At 40.4% G+C, this 23,307-nt stretch overlaps 2 protein-coding genes across 3 annotated transcripts; both read left to right on the top strand.

Moving 5' to 3' along the window:
• Positions 1-6,964: 6,964 nt before the first annotated feature.
• LOC308090643 (uncharacterized protein) lies at positions 6,965-13,672 on the top strand. 2 transcript variants are annotated; one of them, XM_080435909.1, is made up of 5 exons: positions 6,965-7,175; positions 7,673-7,760; positions 8,402-8,508; positions 11,734-11,832; positions 12,881-13,672. In XM_080435909.1, exons 1-5 carry the CDS (start codon positions 6,980-6,982, stop codon positions 13,522-13,524), a joined length of 1,134 nt encoding a protein of 377 aa, XP_080292035.1. In that variant the 5' UTR covers positions 6,965-6,979; the 3' UTR covers positions 13,525-13,672. The 2 variants fall into 2 exon arrangements, with proteins under 2 accessions (XP_080292035.1, XP_080292034.1); XM_080435908.1 differs by having other exon boundaries at positions 7,673-7,766.
• A 1,288-nt stretch (positions 13,673-14,960) lies between these two features.
• Positions 14,961-22,297, top strand: c1qbp (complement component 1, q subcomponent binding protein). The gene is made up of 6 exons (XM_080434732.1): positions 14,961-15,356; positions 16,333-16,483; positions 16,576-16,666; positions 19,065-19,160; positions 19,252-19,377; positions 21,798-22,297. The coding sequence occupies exons 1-6, from the start codon at positions 15,098-15,100 to the stop codon at positions 21,945-21,947; spliced, it is 873 nt and encodes a 290-aa protein (XP_080290858.1). The 5' UTR covers positions 14,961-15,097; the 3' UTR covers positions 21,948-22,297.
• Positions 22,298-23,307: the final 1,010 nt, after the last annotated feature.

Raw genomic sequence — 23,307 nt, 5'->3', positions numbered from 1 at the left:
TCAGATGGCAGTAGTTCAAGGATATGGTGGGAGATAATATGGTACCATTTCTGTCAGAAACCTGTCTACGACTACCAGTGACATCGATGGGGAATCCAAGCTAATATAAACTGCAGGCTTTATATTCCTGGAAAGTTTGCATGCTATAATAGAAGCCATTGTTCTCGCATTAATAAAGAAAAAAATGAAAAAAATGAAAGGCACTGTCCCCAGCCCTCCTTTGAGACACAGAATGAGTAGATAAAAATACCATAATGAGCATGAGTGAGTACACTTGGAACCATAATCTAACACTCAATGGTCTTTTTCCACTCTCTTCATCTTCTCTCTCCTTATTTCCTTCAGCCTCCTCATCTTCGTTGTCTTCATCTTAGACCATGGCAAAATTCAGACTTCTGCTTCAGTAAGGTTATTGCTGCTCAAGTGGTCAGACATGAGGTCGTTAGGGATTAAGGGTCTTGCTTATGTACACCCGACATATTGTCAGGGCTGGGAATCGAACCTGGTACCTTCTGTTTCCCAGGTGGCCTCTCTACAGCTATGGCCCCCCTTCTTCTTAATGGGTTGTAGTGGACCTCTCCTCCTTCACACTTACATAGTCAGTCTTACAGAATGGTATCTGCAGTTTATTTCGCTGCATGCCTTCAATGCTCTACAGCTGCAGCTGGAGCTATTGCCTGGGAGTAAACAGTGGGCATGACAGCCCCTCCTTTAGCAACCTCCCACCCGGATGTAGTGATGTCTCTTTCCTCTGCAGGTGGCTCGATCCGATCTGCAGCCTTCCACAACATGACCTGCAGATGAACATGCAGTATACTGTGTGCAGAATCATATTTGTCTGTCAATACAATGCGAAGAAGAACTCTGCACCGGCATCTTTTAGGTCACTGTGCGTGGCATCAAGTTCCCCAAGCACTGTATTGAGACTAGTCATGGTACTTTCTAGGAGTACTTTAAGCACATACCTTGCCCTTCTCACAGGGTAGGAGACAGTATCACATCCTAACAGGTTTTGGAGGAGGACAACCACAAGCATCCGATAAGCACAGTGTATTTTGTCTAGGATTTACCATTGAGAATGAAGGCGATGCCAACGCAAGCAATGCTTTTATCCCAGAAATGTTCATCAATGTTCCACTGCAACCAGGGAATGACATCAGAGTGCCAGTGGGCATCATGCGGGGATCAATGATGGTAAATGGACTGCATTTAAATAGCACCTTACTAGTCTTCCTGACTCTTCAAAGCACTTTACAATGTACTTCACATTCACCCATACATTCACACACCAAGGTAGGGTAGGGGTTCAGTGTCTTGATCAAAGACAGGAGGAGCCAGGGATGGAACCTGGAATCTTTGGATTCCAAGGCGGCCGCTCTACCTCATGAGCCACTGCCACCCCGCATGATGACAGACTTATATCGCACTTCCAGTCACTCAAATGGATTATACATGTCATGACGCTTGAGGTCCAGTGTGGGGTTCATACTTAATGGCAAAGCTTTTCAGTGATTTCTCAAGGTGTACAAGGGTTGTGAGCACAGGATCCAGGTGAGAAGGTGGAGAATCGATACATGGACATGGATCCAGATAAATTGCTTTTTTTTTGGCAAGATTAATTTCTGGACATTCAAAAATAGACTTAGTCTCTAAGAGCACCTTTCTAAATTGACTACCAGCTAAAACAAGACTTTTTCCTGGTCTTGGGCCTAATTATTACATACTTTATGCAAATTGTGCAAATGAGGAAAGGTTGCATGACTTCACCATGATAATAGATGAATTTCTGCACATCACAAACATGGGTGTTGACTCTTAAGTCACCTTTCTAAGTTAACTGGACGCAAAATGTTAGCCGCAAAATGTTATCTATTTCCAGGTAATTTGCTCATTAAGCGATAAATTTGCTGATTATGCTTATTACTCAAATTGCCCAATATGCAACTTTTAGGAATCAAGCTTAAACTCATCTGCTAAGCCTATATATGACATTTTAATCATAAAGGTTTACAGGAAACAACATTTCTGGTTTTAACATGGGTTTGACAGCCCAAAATGTGTACAGCCTCTGACAAGTCTCAGAGGTCAATTGAGAAATGCTTCCACGTCTGAAAACAGACTTCATGACATATAGAAACACTGTAGGAAGTTTCATGCTTCTTTCATAAAAAGCACAATACCTTCCATATATGAGCTTATCTTCTCATTAGAACCCTGAACGCTCACCATATACTGCCCCCAAAACCAAAACCAACATGAGATGAATAGCACCTTTGAATAGCATTGTACCTATATTGCACTTTGAATGCATTAGCACTTTCTTTCTTATTTTTCTTTATTTTACTGCTGCTCTCTCTCTCCTAGATGTTTTTAATGTTATAACAATGTCATAACATAACTATCATAATAGTAATAATCACCATTTCTGTAGAGTGACTATTAGGTTTCATTTTTCATTTATTAGAACAAAACTGACATTTTAACAAGCATATATTATTATAATGGAGAAAAATGGGGCAAAAAGTGCCCAAAATGCAATTCTGAGGTCAATGACCACTCAAGGTCACCAGAGGTCAATCTGAAAGTGCTTCCACGTCTGAAATCAAACCTTGGGGTATGTAGATGATATGCTGAAAGTTTCATGCTTCTTTCCTAAAATGCACAATTGGTTTGCTTAACTGCTGCACTATACAGAATGTCATACAATCAGCTTTCAGGTTACTGGTATGAAGAGAGAAAAAATATATATACAAAAGAGGAAAATTAAAGAGGTGGGGGGGGGGGGGGGGGGGTAGGTTAAGACTTAGACAGGGGCCATTTTCGAATTGCAGCCTCCTGAAGGTGTATCTTTAGGGCAGTTTTGAAAGTGAGTAGGGTTTTACACTCCTTTACTCCTTTTGGTAGGGCATTCCGCATTTTTGATGAATAGCATGAGAACGAGTTCATTCCCTTAGTTGAGCCAAATCTGGGTTGAACATGATTTGTGGAGCTGCCTCTGGTGTTATGATCATGGACTTCATTAACATTTTGGAAGTATTTTGACAAATACAGGGGGATCCCAATGTTGTGGTGTATCTTGAAGACCAGGCCCATAGCAAGTTGCTGTACTCTGTCCTCAACCCTAAGCCATCCAATCCTAGCAAAATGAGCAGGGGTTAGATGGGTTTTGTGATTGAGGCCAAGAAGTAGCCTTACAAGTTTGTTTTTGAATGTTTGGAGCCTTGTTTTTAAGGCCTTGGAGGTGTTGTGATACCATGAAGTGCATGCATAATCATAATGACCTTTGAATGAGGGCCCCTGCAAGAATCTTCAGAGTATTCTTACTGACTAGACGATCAATCCTCCACAAATAGCGTGTTGTTTGGTTGACATTTTTGATCACTTTTTCAGCGTTTTTGTTACCAGAGAGGTTTGCCTCCAAGATGGAGCCCAGGTAGGTAATTTCATCCTTTCTTTTGATGACATCATCACCCACTTTGATCGTGAAACCCTCTGCCTTGCTAAGGTTAGGACTGGACCCAAAGAGGATGGATTCAGTTTTACCCAGGTGTAATGAAAGTTTGTTGTCAGAGAGCCAGATGCAGATCTTGTTGAGTTCAGAGCTGAGAGTTTTCTCAACCGGCCGAGTCATCTGCGAACAGGAACAGTTTGCAGTCGCAGGCTGATGACATATCATTCACATATATCAGGAACAGTAAAGGTCCTAGTATACTTCCTTGAGGAACACCACAAGTCACAGGGAGGGGGGGGACTGGGTGCCGTTTACTTCCACTACTTGCTCCCTCCCTTCCAGGTAGGATCTCATCCAGTTCACTGACGTATCATCAAAACCTATTGCTTTGATCTTATTGATCATAATTGGGTGATTAACGGTGTCAAAGGCCTTCTGGAGGTCCAGCATGACCATGCCGCAATATTTGCCCTTGTCGACATCTTTTTTGATAGAGTCGTTCAAATAGAGAAGGCATGTGTCAGTGGAGTGGTTTGTTCTGAAACCAGATTGGAATTTGTAGATTAGATTTTTCTCGGCAAGATACTTATCGACCTGTTCATAGACCATTTTTTCCATGACTTTCGAGATGGAGCTAAGAATAGAAATAGGGCGGTAGTTGCCAGGGTCTAATTTGTTTCCTTTTTTGTACAGAGGGGTCACCCTTGCTTTTTTTAAATCGTTAGGGACCCGTCCCTGTGTGATGGAGAGGTTTATTACTGTATGTGGGTAATGATTGGAGCAATGGAGCCGGCTGAGTCTTTTAGAAATTTGGTGGGGATATTGTCGAGGCCTGTGGCTCTGTGTTGATGAGGAGCACTCAATTTTTTAAACACCTCTTCTGTTTTCACAGGGGAGAGTTTAAAATCATCTTTGAGTACACCCTGTTTTTCGTAAAATGAGTCAACATACTCTTCACCATAGCACCCAGAGTGAGGGGGTAGTTTTTCTACCAAATCTGAAGTTATGGTCGTGAAGAATATGTTGAGGATTTTACTCACTTCATGTTTGGATGTGGTGAAAGTGTCATTCACCTTGAGGCTTATGTTTGAAAACCTGGTTTTCAATTTCTTGCTGCAGCCTAGTAGGTTGTTGAATAGCTTCCAAAGCTCTCGTGGTTTGCTTTGATTTTCCATTTTGTCATCGAGTAAGAGATACATTGACAGCTGTTCTTTGCATATTATACAACATCAATTAACTATATTGATCAGCTCTTTAGGGAACTTCTAGCAAGGCAGCGGATTTGCATAATTACGTTGGTTTTGACATTTAATCCATTATTTCTGTTTTTGTCAGAGTGGTTCTATATTATAGTTGGGGAAAAGGTAACACCTGAAACCAGGATGAAGAAGGTGTGAATTAAGGAGCTTTCGTACAAAATCTACCACTTGTGGTGGAATAAAATGGCCCAACATTACCACCTGTGGTAATGCAATTCAAAAGATTTTAATACATTGTATACATATACCTTGTGAATGGGACATTCTGCATAATGAGTCATTTCTGCTTTTGGTACTTTAAGTACATTTTGATACCAATACTTTTGAACTTTTACTCAAGTAAATTTTGAATTCCAGACTTTTGAATTCCAGCTAAAAAAATAACTTGTGATGTTCTTACTGTGTCACAGTCTGAATATACCATACAGTTTGAATATATCATATAAATAGTGATATATTTACATGTTCTTTTTTAACAAATATTTATCATGTAACATGGTATGTTTGTATGTTGTATCCTGTAACATGGTTTAATGTTGTATCCTGTATTTCTATGAGACGTGATCAGACCTGTGCAGCATCAATGTGCACTGATGAAAGCTGTGATGGATGTAGGACTGCAACTATCCATGATTTTCTTCAAGATTATTCTTTCCAGATTCAACCAAAAATCAAGAATATATTTTATTTTTATTTTTATATATCAACGAATCAATCAATTACTTTAGCCTTATTTTATACTATGCTGCACAACAGTGTCCCGCAAGACTAGTGAAAGTAGCTGATCTACAAGCTCAAAATGCATCGCATCGTGACACGTTGTGAGCTTGTAGATCGTCTCTTTTCACTATTCTTTAAGCTCTGGAAGTTTTTTTTCTTCAAATAATGACATCCCCAAAATAGGGATTGATCATTAATTGAAAAATGTATTGATTATCTTTTTTTTTTTAATAATAAATTAAATACTATTAGTTGGATTAACTGCTTTACTCCTAGATGGATGTTCTCTTGTCTACAGGTCTGGAAGGTCACATAGTACTGTTACTGTATATAGAAAATGGACAGTACCCGAGGCCAACAGTAGAGGGCAGCAATACGCCAACTGGCGTCTAGACAAAGTGGTCGTCGTCAGAAGAAGAAGAACATACCCACAACAATGTAATGAAAACATTTGTTGACTGACTGTTGTTGACACTTTAAAATTCCATAGATTTATATAAAAGTAAAATACAAAGAAAACTAAAACGTGTCGTTTCTAAACAGTGTCGTCGTTAAGCAGCAGGAGGACGTTTGTTAGCAGCTCAACCACTGAAACACAGCAGGTTAGCTGTAGTATACAACCCTCGTAGACGTATTTATGATTCTGACGTCTTCAATCTACGAGAGTTGTAGGGTTCACGCCCCATGGAGACCTGGACTTTCTGCACTATGCCCCGTAGACACTCCAAACATGTACAAATGTGAAAATAAAGGTGCTTAACCCCAAGCCCCAAATGTTAACTGGCTCTACGGGGTAGTAGTTTAATGTAATAATCCATATCTTTCAATAAAGAAGTGTTTTAATGCCGTCTGTGGTCGATTCTGTCGGAAGTTCCCAATGGGCGGTAGTGACGGGTAGTGACGGGGCGCATCCGGTGGAACCCGGAATTACACTAAATGTAAACAGGAAGTAAACGAGGGTGAAAAAATGGCGTTCGGCCACAGACGGCATTAAAACACTTCTTCATTGAAAGATATGGATTATTACATTAAACTACTACCCCGTAGAACCAGTTAACATTTGGGGCTTGGGGTTAAGCACCTTTATTTTCACATTTGTACATGTTTGGAGTGTCTACGGGGCATAGTGCAGAAAGTCCAGGTCTCCATGGGGCGTGAACCCTACAACTCTCGTAGATTGAAGACGTCAGAATCATAAATACGTCTACGAGGGTTGTATACTACAGCTAACAGCAGGTAAAGATCAACTCATTCATGTTGCTCGTTTCATTTGTATGTATTGCTGTTACTTGCTACTGCTAGATTATAATTCATGTGATCATCATAAACACATGACAACCAGTACTCATACATTGTTTTGCAACATATGTTGTTGATTTAACTATTATCAATGTAATGGTTCATCTCCATATAATACATGGGTTTCCGCGCGACGTCATCACAGAGCAGAGTGCGCAATCTGCGCATGCCTGGGGTAGAACTAAGCCGGAAGCACGCATCACTCTGTTGTTGTGGTCGGGAGTTAAATGCCGTCGCTTCGAAAACAAACATGACAAGAAGTTGTTGTGCAGTAAATTGCGCCAATAAATCAAAAGATGGGTGGAAAATGTTCAATATTCCGAGGGGATCACACCCATTTGCTAAAAACAGAAGAGTATTATGGCTACAGGTCATTAAAAGGGCGGATTGGGGTTCCAGTGGACCCAACAGTGATTGGAGTTTGTGCAGCGCCCACTTCATATCTGGTATGTTTGTTTTCTAATATTATCTTCGCTAGGTATGCAATGAGTAAATTGACACTGTGTGTGATTCATTGAACTGACATATTAAATAAATTATAGGATTGTTCAGTTGGTGATAGGGTACATTATGGTGGAGTGTCTTCATCAGCTGATATCACATGTGTTGTACAAGCAATGTTCTTAAACTGTGGATAACGTTAACTAGTGTGCAGTTTGAGCTGGCTGAGCTCCTGTTTTTTAAAATGCTGAAAATAGACGATCTACATACAAGCTCACGTCTTTGAAGTGAAAGTAGTTAAAGGGTCTGTTGGTCTGAGCCTTTCCTGTGAGCCAATTTGCACCGACTCTTTTTGATGTTAATGTTAATTAGTGTCATTGGTAATACCTATGGTGCAATGATTGATGCTAATGTGAATTAAGTGTATGTATGTTGTATACACATAGGTCGCTGTGAAAAAGGCCAGTCAGCCAGTGTAATCTGTCCTCTGTCTCTTCATCAGGAGCACCGTCCATGGAGTATGACAGTCCAGATTTTGTTCCATCAATTTTTCCCCACAACACCAGAGACAACACAGCAAAAGTGGCACGGTCAGTGTGATACTGTATATTGTAACAGTTTCAACTGACCAGTCATCAATTGTAATATTGTAATCTGCCTTTGCCCTTTGTTGCTTGTTTAGTATGTGAACAAATAAGGTCAGTTTTTGGTCTTGTTTGTTATTGTGTTCTTTAATATGTTGCTAATTATTTAGTACAGGGGTCTTCAACCTTTTCAGGCCAAGGACCCCCCTAACAGAGAGAGAGATGAAGCAGGGACCCCCACTATACATTACATAGAATTGTGTTGCAGATTAAATCTTTTCATAGATGTTGGATTCATGTTAATGTGTATTTTCAGACATGTAACGACTTAAACCGTCAATACTTCAATAATAAACTTTCACTCTGTACTTGGTCTGCTCTTTTTTGCCCTCTTTGCCGCAAATAGCTGATCTACAAGCTCACAGCGCCTTGCGCTGTGAGGCGTTGTGGGCTTGTAGATCGTCTATTTTTGGCTAAAGTTGTCCTTAGAATAGGGATGCTAGGGTTCAAGTGGTTAATGTAAAAAACAATGATCCTATCACACAGAGATTTGGCGGACCCCCTGTAGCAACTCTGAGGACCCCCCCTTGAAGACCCCTGATTTAGTACATTAACTTTACCATTCTGTACTGTTTTTATTTTTCTAGATGGCGGGATGAAAACAAGGGCCCTCTTACAAGACTGGATGAGAATATAGCTCCTGTTCCTAGCCCCACAGGCCAAATGGAGACAGATCCTCATGTATCCCCTGAAGGTACGTATGTGCAAGGCAAGCCATAACTGTTTACTTGGTTTTGTTGGTTGGTGGGTGAGTAATTGTATAGTGTTGTAGAGCAGACCTGCCAACCCTTCTGTTTTCACCAGGAGACTCCTGTTCTTCCATTTCTCCTGTTCTTATCCTGTTTTGGGGGATTCCACCCTTTTTAGGCCTGTGACAAACAGCCAAAAAGGGCTTTAGTTTTCGAGATACCCCTCCCGGAGTTAGGACAAAACACAACATCGTTTTTTTCTCATCTCTAAGGCCTCCCATACATGAAATGGATTGTTGTATAAAAATATTTTACTGCAAAAGTGGTGAAATTGATATATAAAGTTATACACCCCAAACTAAAAATAAAGCCTGGCCGTCTGGGGGTTGAGGCATATAAAATCATTTAGATTCACAATGGAAGCTCTGATAGGTTTAAAACTTGGCATACTTGAGGTCAGGACATCCCTCTACATTCTAGAAAAGACTGAATGTCAATATCTGAATGTAGATAGGAGATACAGTCATTTGAACACATACCTACAATAGGTGCAAATGTAAATATGTAGAATGTTGCTCTTTACTTTGTAGTGACTCTGACATGGATTGTCATAGCAAGACATATGATGTCTTGTTGGAAAGGTGTGGTTCTACTGAATCCAACAATACCAATTGTGTAAAAGTAGCTTTAATACTCATGGAGGTATGTCACTAAACGTATATGGTGTCCCAAATGGGGAAATCATGAAACAGTCCTACAGTATCACACAGATTAGTTCTATTTTCAATTCACTTATCAAGGGTGGAAAAATATTAACAAATTCACTTGAGTAGAAGTCCCTAAAATGTATTAAATGTCCCAAACTTGAGAAAACTAGACATTTTATGCAACTTCAACAATAGTGCAGAAAGAAAATGCAGGCCTACAGTACAACTAACAACTATTTAGCAAACCTGGCTGAGGGAGTTTGGTCTATGAAACACAGGATATGATGTAGATTTCCTTTGTGCAGGCACATACGTCTTGTCGTCTTGGTGATGAATGGTGGATATAATGGAGCTGGGGTTAGGTTGTAATTTCCATGGCCCACATGTCCTTCCAGCTGATCTTCCTCATCTCCACACTGTCCCATCGTGTCCACTGTCCCTGTTTGCCAAGAGAGACTGCCTTGGGCCACCTTGCAGCCTCCTCCTGGTGGCGTACTTCCTCCACCACCATCTTCCTCTGTTCCGGTGCTGTGGCCTTACTCCAAGCTGGGCGGGAAGCTGTTAGCCCAAAGCCTCCTCTTCCTTGCTGAACATATCCCACAATGTCAGCATGTTTGAGGGCTACTATTGCTTCCTCCACTGCTTTGGCTGGTCTCCATTTGCGCCCGGTTGCCAAGGTCGGTGCGTTGTTGCTCACCACTAAGTCTCTGGATTCATTCAGTGTCACCTGGAGTCTTGTTTTTGCACACTTGAACTCCTCTGTGAGACTGGTGAGGGGCAGCTTGAGGATGCCATCTCCATAGAGGCCTATGGTGGTACGGCATCGTGGAACTCCGAGCTATTTCTTGATGTAACCTGTGACTCCTCTTTCCATCTTCTCCACGGTTGAGATTGGGACCTCATAAACTGCGAGGGGCCACAACATCTGGGGTAGGATTCCAAACTGCAGGCACCAGGCCTTTAACTTTCCAGGTAGTTGGGTGTTGTCGATAGACTGTAGGCCACTGCTGATATCTTTTGGCAGTTGTTGCACCTGGTCTTTGTCCTTAACGCCTGCATCATACCACCTGCCAAGGCTTTTTACAGGCTGCTCAGACACTGTTGGGATTGGGTCATCTCCGATGAAGGTGAGCGAGCACTCCCTTCACACTTGAGATACTTCGTGACTTGGATTGTTTGATCTTCATATGGGCCCAACTGATGTTCCATTTGATGATCAAGGTTATCCTCATGCAAACGTCGCTTGAGTACATGAGTAGCCTTGGAGTTATTTCAAAATAGTCTTTGCACTTTCGCACTTTGGGTCCGTACATCTACTTAAACGTTCAGGTTTCAAATATAAAGGGCTTACCTCATGGCCACGGATGTTACAATTATGTTCGGGCCCTCAGAAGTACCCTTATATTCCGTATTATTCCATTTTAATCATTTTAATCCGATCTGTGTCAGCTCTCCGTACGCTTTCAACTGCGTGACCCTATCGGTTGGGAGGTGTATTGCACTCTGATACATTATAACTCTGAGGAAAACGGCCACCGATCAGGATTAAAATGTTTTTTATTGAACAATACGGAAGCTAGGGGTACTTCTTGCTTTTAGATCTGCTATTTTCTAAAGAATCTTGAAACATTTTAATTGGGGGGGGGGGGGGTACATGAACAAATTCATATACATTTGCTTGACATGACAATGTTTGAGGACCACTGGTTTAAACAACATAAAACCACAGCCCGCAACTACCAATATTTACAAGCGACTTTACAGAAAAACAAGCCCTTATAATATTAGCAGACATGGCAACACCACTGATGCTGTAGCGTGTCAGGCCTAGAATGACCCATCCAGGTAATGCAATGCATGGCATTGAAAATAGTTTCCCTGTCTTGTTCATGGGCTGCTTTATTGCAATTTTTCCCCCTCATCAGATTAATTGAAAAGGGCTCTCCATCATTATCATTTTGACTAGATCTGTGAGATCTAAACATCTCACAGTCTAACTGAGACTGAGTTTGAGCTTTTAGGGAGGGGCCAAAGTGCACCGATGTAAATGAAAGGGTTGCACTGGATTTATGACTAAAAACAAGACAAAACGATCATTGTGCGAAATGGATTGCGGCACGATCATTGTTTTATCTTGCTTTAGAATGTGAATAATTGAGCAGCCCAACTTTGATCACTGCCTTCATCAAGGTCAAATAAAGGCTGCTTATGTGATCAAATACAATTCCCCATCCCTACTTGTGAACATACGTTTTAGCTTGGGGTCACATTCCAGTGTTTGAACTGCACTTATTAGCTACTTTCACCTTATTCACTTTACACCATTATTTGCATCATTGGAATCACTCTTTTGATACATTTCCCTTGTGTAATCTTAAGTTAAGCGTGATGTCTTCTACAATACTGTATATAAACTGTATAAACCACTATCCTTGCACCCAACGTTCATATGTTGTTTGACTTTAATAACTGGAGACTACTGTGTCCAGTCATTAATGTCCTTTTTCAATTACTTCATTTCAGACCAGTGTGTGGAGTCCAGACTGCAGGTGAAGATGAACTCTCCAGACTCCTGGGACATTTCTATTAAACAGGAGGAACCTGAAGACCACAAACTCCTCAGTAAGTTTCATGTGCTCTCTCTTTCTTTCGTTTTCTTGTTTCTTCTTCTTTTATTTCTGTTCTGTTGTAGGGCTGCCACAATGTCTCATGTTCACCATACGATAATCATAGCACAAAACATCTTGACAATGATAATATCCCAATATGTTTAGCCATCATTACGATACCTCTAAAAAAATATGTATAATATCTTCAACATCCAAAAGCACCTTCTCTTATGTGTGAATCCATGTCAAAAAGAAAGGGGTAAAAAAAAGGCAGCATATAGCTTTAGAGCTTTGACAGGCTCTTTCTCTGCTTCTTGATTTAAGGTTCAACCACTTGAACTCTAGCATCCCTTTTCTGGGTGGAACAATAGAGGGTTAGCTCACTACGTGTAGATGGTTTAAGTCATTCTATCAGATGTGAAAAATACCTCTTTGGCCTACTGGCATTGTGTAGAAATTTGGCGCTGATCGGTACAGCGGTTTGTCAAGTTCGCCCCGAACACACAGACAAACAGATTCAAAGACTCACAGAACCATTTCTAGATTTTAAACTATGACCCAACATCATGGGTGGAGTAGTTTCTGTTTCATGATGTCATGCAGGTAAAGGCATGAGCTGTGATTGGTCTACCTTTGAGGGGAAATACATACAGTACATACTGTACGTACAGGTGAACCCTGTTCTATACGGCTTGACCTACAGCCTAATTTACCCAAATCAGAGCTGACATGTGAAGTTTTATGGTTTAATATTGTTTCATAATTTAATGATTCAAGTTTTCAGTAGCATAATTATAATAATTAGGATAATTCTACTTTCAATTGTTTGGTAAAATCACTTCTTTTTTAATTCAAATTACATTTCAAATTATTTATTTTGCTAAACTTGCTAAAACATGATTTTTCTGAATTTCCGTTTTCAGAAACACCTGTAGTTAGTAAATGTTTGGTCAATCAAAGTAGTCGATAGCTCACTTTGTACAGGGGATATGGACAATAGAAAAATAGATGTACATTTTAGGAATCCAGTATTCACTATCATGTTATTTTTCTGCTCCTAGACATCCTGCACATGGTTGTGTGGAGGAGCCCCAGTCTGCACCAGGAGGAACCAGAGCCTCCTCACATTAAAGAGGAACAGGAGGAGCTACTTCAGAGAACAGAGGAGCCTGATGGGTCAATGTTGACATTACTAGCAGTGAAAAGTGAAGTTGATGATGAAGACAACCCTTCACACTGCGCTGAAGTTGAAGTCGAGCTTGAATCTGACACTGAAGTCACTGAAGACGGTGATGATTGGGAGGAGACCAGTGGAGGTGTCCACACTGGTGGAAAACCTTTCCAGTGTAAACTGTGTAGCAAGAGTTTCAGCCGTTTATATCATCTCAAGACACACCAGCGTGTCCACAATGGAGAAAAACCTTTCCACTGTGAACTTTGCGACAAGAGTTTCATTTATTCATCTGGACTGAAGAGACACCAGCGTATTCACACAGGAGAAAAACCTTTCCAGTGTAAATATTGTGACAAGAGTTTCAGTGAGTTTGCAGTTTTGAAGACACACCAGCGTGTCCACACTGGAGAAAAACCTTTCCACTGTAAACATTGTGACAAGAGTTTCAGTCGGTCGCGTCGCCTAAAGACACACCAGCGTATTTCATACGCTGGTGTATATCTGATGAAGTTGAAATCTGACAGAGTCTGACGGAGTTGACAAAATGCTATGTTTTTTTCATTCCACAGCACGTCGTAGTGAGTTGACAATATATTTTTCAATATTGTTTTTGTTCTAGTAATGCTAATAGAATTACACTTTTTTTTGGTTTTTTTTTTTGTTTGGATTTTGAAGGACTGACGGAGTTGACATGTTATGGTTGGGACACACCAGATAGTAATATTATTTAGTGCATTTATCAAAAAATAAAAGCTTACCAGAGCTTTCACAGCTTTCCCGCCTTTTTTCAAACCCGGAAGTGAGACAGGGGACCTTAGAATATAGCTAAAACCTGTTTATGCCTTTTTGAAGAAATCTGATGGAGTTGACAACAATCTTGGACACAACTTTAAAGGGCAAAAACTAAAAAAGAAAAAGAAATTGATGGCAAAAGTATTTTTACACCTATGTTATCAATACACATGGTTAGTTCTTTTTAATGCTTTTAACAAAAAACAAAAAAAAGTTGTGAATCCTTGTCTTAGACAAGAGTGTTTTCTGGCAGAGTGCAAGTTTAGATGTAAAAAAAAAGGAAACCAGACCATTTTTTTAAATTAATTTTATGTAATTCATATATATAAATCCTTTGAGAATATATTTTCACCAAACTTTTTTCTAAATTATTGTGTTAATAGATAATAATTTTAAATGTTTTGGTAGGACATGATTTGTCCCAATTCTCAAGAATGGGATATGTATATGTGTGGAGCTAAATGATATGCCTGACTACGCCACCTCAGGAGGGCAGGAGGAACCCCTAAACCTTAGAATGTTCAACACGGTTGTCCTGTAACATAAGGAGAAGAGAGAACCAATTAAAACACGTCACTATGAATGCGAATCTAAAATCTATACCTAACTACTATACCTCAAATGAATTAACTCAAATAAATGTAAATGTATTTCTACATTGCAGAATTGATTGAGTACTTCGAATACAAGTCAGGTGGGCACTAGGGACATCTGGGCACCATCTTTTTGGGATGACTGTGCACCTGGACGAGTGGGCACCAAAACCATCTGGGCACTCGGACGAGTGGGCACTTAGGGGTGGAGATAACTGGGCATCTGGACGAGTGGGCACCTGGACACGAAAACCATCTGGACACAAATCCTAATTCAGGTGCCCAGTTATTCAGGTGCCCACATGACCCTAGTGCCCAGTTGTCCAAGTGCCCACCTCTCCAGGTGCCCACATGTCCCCAGTGCCCAGATGGTTTTGGTGCCCACCTGACCTGATACCAGTACTTCTTCCACCACTACGGGAGGCTGGAGCAGGGGTGTGTAGAAAAGAAACTGTGTGTAGTACCTCTGCTTTGTCACAAGATGGGGCACTTTCCTTACATAACTTTAGTGAGGTCTCTGAGCTAGCCATATCTATGGAGCTAGCTCCGCTGGGCTAACTACAACTTCCGGTTGAAGGGTTATAGTTTGTAAAGAGGTCATTCCGTGTCCTTCCTTCCACACGTGTGTTGACTGGGCGCAAGAAGCCGGTTACCTGACTGTTCTTTTAACTATCATATAGACACTTTCCCAGTTAACTGGACGCGTTGTTGTTATTATAATGCTAAAGTCTCTTGTTCGCGCGGTGGGAACCGCTGTTCGAGTCTCTACCACCACAGCTACGACGTCAACGGCCCGGTCTCTTCCACTCGCCAGCCCGACGCTATGCGCTCCCAGCTCGGCCACAACTCGGCCGTTCACCCGCTCCCTCTGGATGATGAACAGCAGCGGAGCTTCCTCGGGTTTCAGACCTAAACTGTTCAGCTCGAAGATCCTGAGGCCGTCGGTGTCGTGTGGATGCGGGGGGCTGCACACAGAAGGTACCGTAACGTGGACTGGTCACCTTGCAAAACGACGTGTTTGCTAGTAGTAGTAGCCAGTGTGTTGGCTATACTATAATTATTTTAACTTACACAAGCAACGCTACTACAGGCGAGGGTGGGTGTGTGTGTGTGTGTGTGTGTGTGTGTGTGTGTGTTAGACCACTGATTGCCATTTGTGGGTCGCTGACAGTTTTATGGGTCACGAGTAAATGTTTTAAAGAAAAAAGAAAAGTCAACATTTTTCATGAATACAAAAAAAAACTGATTAAAAAAAATCATGAATAAATAATTTAAAAAAAAAGTTCCATAAATTAGAAAACAAATGTTTAAGAAGCACTGAAAATAGCCGATTTACAAGCGCCAACGTGGTGCGAAGCATGTGTTGTGAGCTTGTAGATCTGCTAATTTCACTAGGTACCGGGCAAACGTCTAATTTCTCTTTTGGGTCTTGAGCTAAAAAATTTGGGAACCACTGTGTTGTACAGTTAGAGAAAGGACATTCTTAAGTTTGGATGGTGTAATGAACATGTAATCGCCTATTAAAGCAAAATGCCCGAATATGCAGCTAGACAAGCTACCCAATATATACATATATATAGTTGTTACATAACTGTCTGAATGTCAAAGTGGAAAATAAAAATTGTGTAGTAGTGAGTGAAATAGGTTACACGTTTGTATATTTAAGTGAAATACATTAAAATAAGTACATATTCATATTATTCAGGGCAAAGGCAGGGATCAGTTTAATTTGGTGTGTGATGATGATTACTCCAGTTACAGTTGCTGGGTTTCTCATCTAATTCTCTGATTAAAGTGAATGACCATTTATGGTTAGAAAAAAAAGTTTATATATATAATATTATTATTTTTCTTTCCCCATACATCGTACTATGCTCAAACCAAAACAAGTATGTGTAAGATATTGACTTGATTTTGACATTCCTGTGATCTGTTGTGTCTTGTTAATATATAGGAGACAAAGCATTCACTGATTTCTTGTCCGATGAAATCAAAGAGGAGAAGAAGATCCAGAAAAACAAAACACTTCCAAAGATGTCTGGAGGATGGGAGCTGGAGATGAATGGCACAGAAGCCAAACTCATTAGGTTTATTTCCAATGACAAGTAGGTTTATAACATCTTCCCAGGCTACAAATTAAACTGCTCTTTCAGCAAATAATGTTTCGGTTCAACACTGTTTGTTGTTCAATTTACAGAGTCACTGTCACCTTCAACGTCAATAACAGTGTTCCTCCAAACTTTGAGGAGGAGGCTGAACAAGGACAGCAGAAGTCTGCAGAGAATGAGGTGAGTTAGACTGTGCGTTAGTTAGTGATGCGCGGGTAGTGAATGGGACGATATGAAAATTTCACATCAGAGGCAGGGCGAGCTCCAAAAGTGGTATGTGGTATGCCACTCTACAAAAGCGTCATATACCGTTTACTTAAAAAGGTAGCAAAACAGAAAACGGTATCTGCCACATACCACTTTTAGAGGTCGGTGGGAATAATTGCAATTAACTTTTGTTATCCACAAATGTAACCACTTGCGCCAGAATATGGCTCAAGTCAGTGGTTACATTTGCCAAAGATGGCACATCTACAAGTTCACAATGTGCGCATCGTGACGCATTGTGAACTTGTAGATCTGCTATTTTTGGTGAAGAGATTTGGTAAACGGTCCAAGTACAGAGCCAACTCGGGTTCAGTATATAAAGGATAATTTCACAAAAATATCGTAAATTAAATTGAGATCTTCGCGATATGATTGTGAGCGTATTTTTTTCACAATAATAAACGATAACAATTATCATCCCATCCCCCCTTTTTTTTGTACCAACCCGAGTGGATCCGACCTGGAAAAAAAAGTTTATTAAAGGGCAAGACCACTTTGGTAGAGGTTTGGGTTGTGTAGTTACCTTGCCATGATGTAACTCCAAAGGTGGGCAAGAAATAAAAAATAATTGCTCCATTGATTAGAAATTGATAATTCAAAATATGCTCCCCATTGACTTACATTGTATGGTAAAACAGCTCTCAAAGTCACTATTTTAGCACGTAAACGAATGCAAACAAAGTTGATTCAGACAATATAGAACATCACCAAACCCAGTACTGTTTTTTTTTTTAAATAAAAATGTCAACTTCCTGTTGATTTTGCCATTTTTAATAAGTGGAAAACCTGGACTGGATCCGCGGATCCGGATCCAGATCTTCAAATAGTAAAATCAACAGGAAGTTGACATTTTTATAAAAAAAACAAACAGTACTGGGTTTGGTGATGCTCTATATTGTCTGAATCAGCTTTGTTTGTGTTCATTTATGTGCTAAAAGAGTGACTTTGAGAGCTGTTTTACCATACAATGTAAGTCAATGAGGAGCATATTTTTGAATGATCAATTTCTAATCAATGGAGCAATTATTTTTGATATCTTGCCCACCTTTGGAGTTACATCATGGCAAGGTAACTACACAACCCAAACCTCTACCAGAGTGGTCTTACCCTTTAATGACCCGACCCATTCCATTGATTTTATTGTGGCAAAATGTTGCTAAATATGGAAAGATGGAAGTTGATTGGTTATTTATGATACACATTCACTTTCTTCTCGACTCATTCAAATACATGTGTAAGTGAAACCCTATTCAACCGGTCATGGTCTCTCAAAGATTTTATAATGTTCACGGAAACTGAATGCATCTATAGCTTATTCATTGATAAAGCACAACCGGTACATTTCCGTGTTTATTTATAACTAGTCCATACCCGGGGATGTGCGCACCCAAACCATGAGAAGTCAATTTTTGCGTTGTTTCAGCTAAACTATTTGTGCTAGTAACACGTGCATTCGAACATTGCACATGTCGATGTTTGTGCGAGTAAGTAAGCCTTGGCGAGCGCTGAGCCCACGCTAAGGAGTCCTGTTTCCTTAGCGTGAGGCAGCTTGATTATCCCCTGGACATGACGCTAGTATGTCGCAGGGACTTACCCCAATTCAAACCTTGATGTTGAGTGCCAAGTAGGGAGGAATTGGGTTCCATTTTCTTTGTTATGTCTTTGGTATGACCCGGCCGGGGATCGAACCCCGACCTCCCAGTCTCAGGGCGGACACTCCAACCACAAGGCCACTGCACTGAGCTGGTTAATTTTGTGAGTGCTATGGACATAATATCCAAAGCGCCCCTCCACTCATAAAACGCTGTCTGTGGACACGCCCCCTAAATCAAAGTCCTTTATAACTTGGTAGCGCTGATCTAGGTAGGTCCACCCACCACAGCGGCTACTGATCCTAGAGCCTGCAGGGACCATAACCGTGACAGCAGAGCAGATCCTATAGCCTGTGGGAGTGTAACTGTGACAACAGAGTCCATAGTCTGTGGCCGCAGATGCGCAGTAACTCGGAGAGTCCGCTCACTACGCTGCTTAGTACTGAGGCGTTCACAAAACAGCTTAAATTTGGGTGAAAACTGGGGTCCTTCACTGTCTTCATAATGCTAATGGTCAATGCCTGTGTGCAAGTTCAGAGCAATTGCTCAACACACTGGGAGAAAAATGCTGATCTGACAGAATGGCGGACAGGTTGTTCATTTTATACTTATTATATAATATGTTAAGTATAATGCTTTTCCATGACATCAGATTTAGCCACAACAGTACTGGTAAGGCTCGTGGCTTAAAATGACTTATTGTTTTATTTCACTTTCAGCCAGAAGTTATGTCAACACCAAACTTCGTTGTTGAAGTAACAAAACAGTCTGCGAAACATTCCCTAGTGTTTGACTGCCATTATCCTGAAGATGAGGTAAGCTTTCTCCATATGAATTCTGTTAAACATTATCCCTCTGTCCTCCTTGTAATTTTCCAAATTAATAATGTTTAATGTGTTTTTCTAGGTCAGCCATGGTGAGGGTGAAGAAGAGAGTGACATCTTTGCCATTCGTGAGGTCAGTTTCCAGCCTGAGGGAGATGCTGACTGGAAGGAGAACAGCTACACACTCAACACAGACTCTCTGGACTGGGTAAGTACTTGAACTCGGTAAACCACACTGCTGGTATAGAGAACATGTATAAACACACAGTCAATTCTGAATGGCAGAAATTCATAATGACAGTATTACTAAATCTGGTTTGCCTTGATGTTCCTTGAATACTATCCCATAGTGCAGTGCACAGCCGTGCACACAGATGTAACGGAGGGAGCAATGGTGTGCTGCCATTAGCTAAATGAAATTATGAGTCAACCGACCTAGGTTACTAGCTGCTTGTAGGATATCCTATTAGCCTACATATTTTTTAAGAAAGATTAACATGTCAACGTGTTCTGGTGTCAATCTAGTGCATGATCTGTTACTGAGATATCATTTTTATACAAATTAATTCCTCTCAACACATTTCTGTGTTGCTTGCGACTGCTATTGTACCACCTGCTCACCTGCCAGTGAGGAGTCCCTACCGGGAAGATGTAGCACCTCTGTCCTATTCCTCCCGTTCAACATTCCCCACTAACAGACGCCGAACACGGCCAGCTGTTTTATATAGACGCCCTGCCAAACCAGTTGCGCTGCGGTGGATTCGAACCCTTAGATTACGCGGTGGTGGTCAGGTACTTAACCCCTGCACCACCTGAATGCTTGTTTAAGTATTTAGTAGGCCTGACCTCGACTAGTCGAATAGTCGACTAATTATTCGCGGGGGGTCCGAGTCGACTGCGTGTCTCTTAGTCGAATAAAAAAAAAGAAGTTTTTTTTATTTTTTTATTAAATTATTCGACTGAGAGATTGGCCTATTTTTTTATATTTATTAACTAATAGTAAGCCAAAAATAGGATATACATCATGATTTATTGGGAGAAACCAATAGTATATGTTAAATCAGACACTAAGCACCCCTACAGCCCAAATGGAATGTTCCTCTATTGCATAACATATTTTTTGCATGATTTGACTGAGAGATTGGCAGTCGAATCAGACTGATTCGACTGCCAATCTGGCCAATCTCGAATCTTTTTTTTTTTTTGGGGGGGGGGGGGGGGGGGGTGTCCTTAGTCGACTGCCAGTCGACTATTGGCAATTAGTCGCCAATCAGATTCGACTATACAAATCCTTAGTCGGGGACAGGCCTAGTATTTAGTAATACATCTGAGAATTAACAAAACACTAAATTGTACAATAGTATATTGACAGTAAATCTCTTAAATCTGCAGTAGCTAACTTTGGAGAAATTAGCAAAAAAATCTTGTGTCCTCTGGTCCGAATTGCAGGTGAGATCAAGATGAGACTGAGACAATCTAAATGTAGTCTTGAGACCGGGTTCGGTCTACAACCCTAGCCCCATGTATTTGTCTCAGACATTTGTATAAGTATTTCTTTTTTCAAACAAAGAGAGAGGTCAGTGAAAATTATGCACACTGCTGCTCTGTGGGACGAGTCTCTGGGATTTGGAGCAAACTAGATTAATTGAAGCAGTCTTTTCAAATATTTTCCATTGGAACCTGTTTGCTTACAAAGCAGATTGGTTTTCGGTGAGATTACATGCATATTAGTGAAGAAAATCTATTTTTCAAAAGTCAAGACTAAAGGTCCTTACACACCGGGGCGAATTCTTCATGCGAATAAATACGTATTTTTTTTAAACCTTATAAAGTCAATGCAAGCGTCCACATCAGTTTCGCGAAGCGAAAAAGCGTCTTTTAATTATTCGGAACGAGTCCGAATTTTGCGTATATTCGCATATTCGCCGGTGTGTAAGGACCTTAACAGTCTCAGTCTTTCACATTATTGTATTAGCTAATCATATAGATGGGTTTCCTGTTTGTAAACATGAGAGGATGATGCGCGCGCAGTGGCGGGATGAGCCTGTAGAGGGCGCTATTACCCGCAGCAGCTCTGGCCATTGTACATTCATTAAAATAAATGGTCTTCACCAGGTTTAATGAAAGTAGATTAAATGATGCAGTTTGTAATATCTTCTTTACTCAATAAAAATGATTTGTTGGAAGTTGGATCTGTTTGTATATAATAGCAGCATTATGCCTATTATGCCTATAATAGCAGCATTATGCCTATCTAAATCCCGAAAATAACAATAGAGTGAATGGCGCTTCCGGTTCGTTCTCCCCCGCGCATGCGCAGATTGCGCACTCTGCTCTGTGATGACGTCGCGCGGAAACCCATCTATACAACTATTACACACATTCCCACAATTTCCCTATCGAGCAAGGCACTTTTAAGAAATATTCAGGCTCTGCATGTGGAGTGTAGCTATTGTTGGCCATTTTCACAAGGCAGCCCTTTTGAACTTACTCTTGATCCTTAACATTCCACTTATCACTTTTCTTATTGAATAAAGTTGATTTCCTTATTCCTAAATAAAATGTACCGTATATCGTAGAATGTAGCTGTGTTTGCTGATCAGTGTATGGGGGGGGGGTGTTTTTCAGGCCCTGTACGACCACCTAATGGACTTCTTGGCTGACCGAGGGGTTGACAACACGTTTGCGGATGAACTGGTTGAGCTTAGCACTGCTATTGAACATCAGGAGTATATCAGCTTCCTGGAACAACTCGGTGGCTTCGTCAAATGCAATTAATGTATAGAATAGATGCAAGTTATACTTGACCTCTCTGCAATACCCACCCATGGCTGTTCAGGATATTTAAAAAATGTCAGAGCACTTTCTGAATAGCTTATGTTTGTGTCTCGTAAGAATATCAGCTTACAATATGTTTGTATTCTTATTTTCTGTGTTTTGCTGTGACCTATGGTAAGTTAAGATTTGATGGCTGTGTATAAATGTGATTATATGAAGAGACCCTTAATAATTGGGAGATGCCATGTTGTTCAATAGGCCAGCTCAGTATATACTGTATTTGTGAACATTACTACCAGAAAACAAAAAAACTAGTTTTTCTTTTCCCAATAAAGTTATTTCATATTAATGGGATCTATATATTTTTTCATTTTGTTTTTCTTAAAAAGCCAAGTATTGCACATTGCCACTGTCAATCTGATGTTGGCCTACATTTAAAGAACAAAGACAAAGAAAGCAGAGGACAAGGAGGATTTCAAACAATGGAAAACAAATTGGTCAATTTTAGGAAAGGATTTCGGTTATGCAATTTGGATCAAGTTGCAAATAGGATTATGGTCTTTCTATCATGCTTTGCTTGTAGTGATGTCTTCAGTCACAGTGGTGGACAGTAACAAAGTATAGCATTTTCTTTGTATACTTGACTTGAGTATTTGTATTTTTGGATATGACACTCACTCCCTTTCAAAGAAAAGTATTAGTACTTTTGACTCCATTACCTTTCTAGGAAGAAAAAAAAGTGCATTCTGAACTAACCACATATTTTAGTGAAAATAGCCAATCTACAAGCTCAAAGTGTTGTGAGCTTTTAGATTGACTATTTTCACTTGATCTTTTGAACATTTATTTTTTTATACAGCTATGCATTGATATTAAAAAGGAAATGTACTTTGTAATTTGTACTTTTGAATACTTTTTAAAGTATGTAATCCACTACTTAAATTAAAGTACACATTTGACAGAGCAATTTCACTTGGAGTTCTGTTGAGTAATATTTTACCAGGTCACAGTTGTATTTATACTTTGACTGAAATACTGAGGTTGAGCAGCCTACTAGTCCACCACTGGGTCATTAGGCCCTACTATATAAAAGGAATAGTATTAGTAGCCTTCTAGCCTAGCTATCTCCTTACACAATCTATTGTCAATCTACTACACAACCTTGAACTGGGGGTTGAACTGGTGTTGTAGTCTAGTAGGGCTGTAGAAGTGTAGATAAGGTGTAGCCTAACTAGTTAGTTAGTCCCCTCTCAGTTACCGCCAGCTCACAGATGAAGGCCTTAATAGAATTCAGACGTGCTGCAGGGAACCAGTCTGGGTCTTGTTGAATTCGCTCTGGACAATCGTGACATCATTTGAC

The sequence above is a fragment of the Gymnoscopelus braueri genome (genome assembly GCF_963280865.1).
Source record: "Gymnoscopelus braueri genome assembly, chromosome: 8".
In the NCBI taxonomy this organism is placed as follows: Eukaryota; Metazoa; Chordata; class Actinopteri; order Myctophiformes; family Myctophidae; genus Gymnoscopelus; species Gymnoscopelus braueri.
The sequence above is the reverse complement of the archived record's forward strand: the minus strand, read 5'-3'. Positions and strand labels throughout refer to the sequence as shown.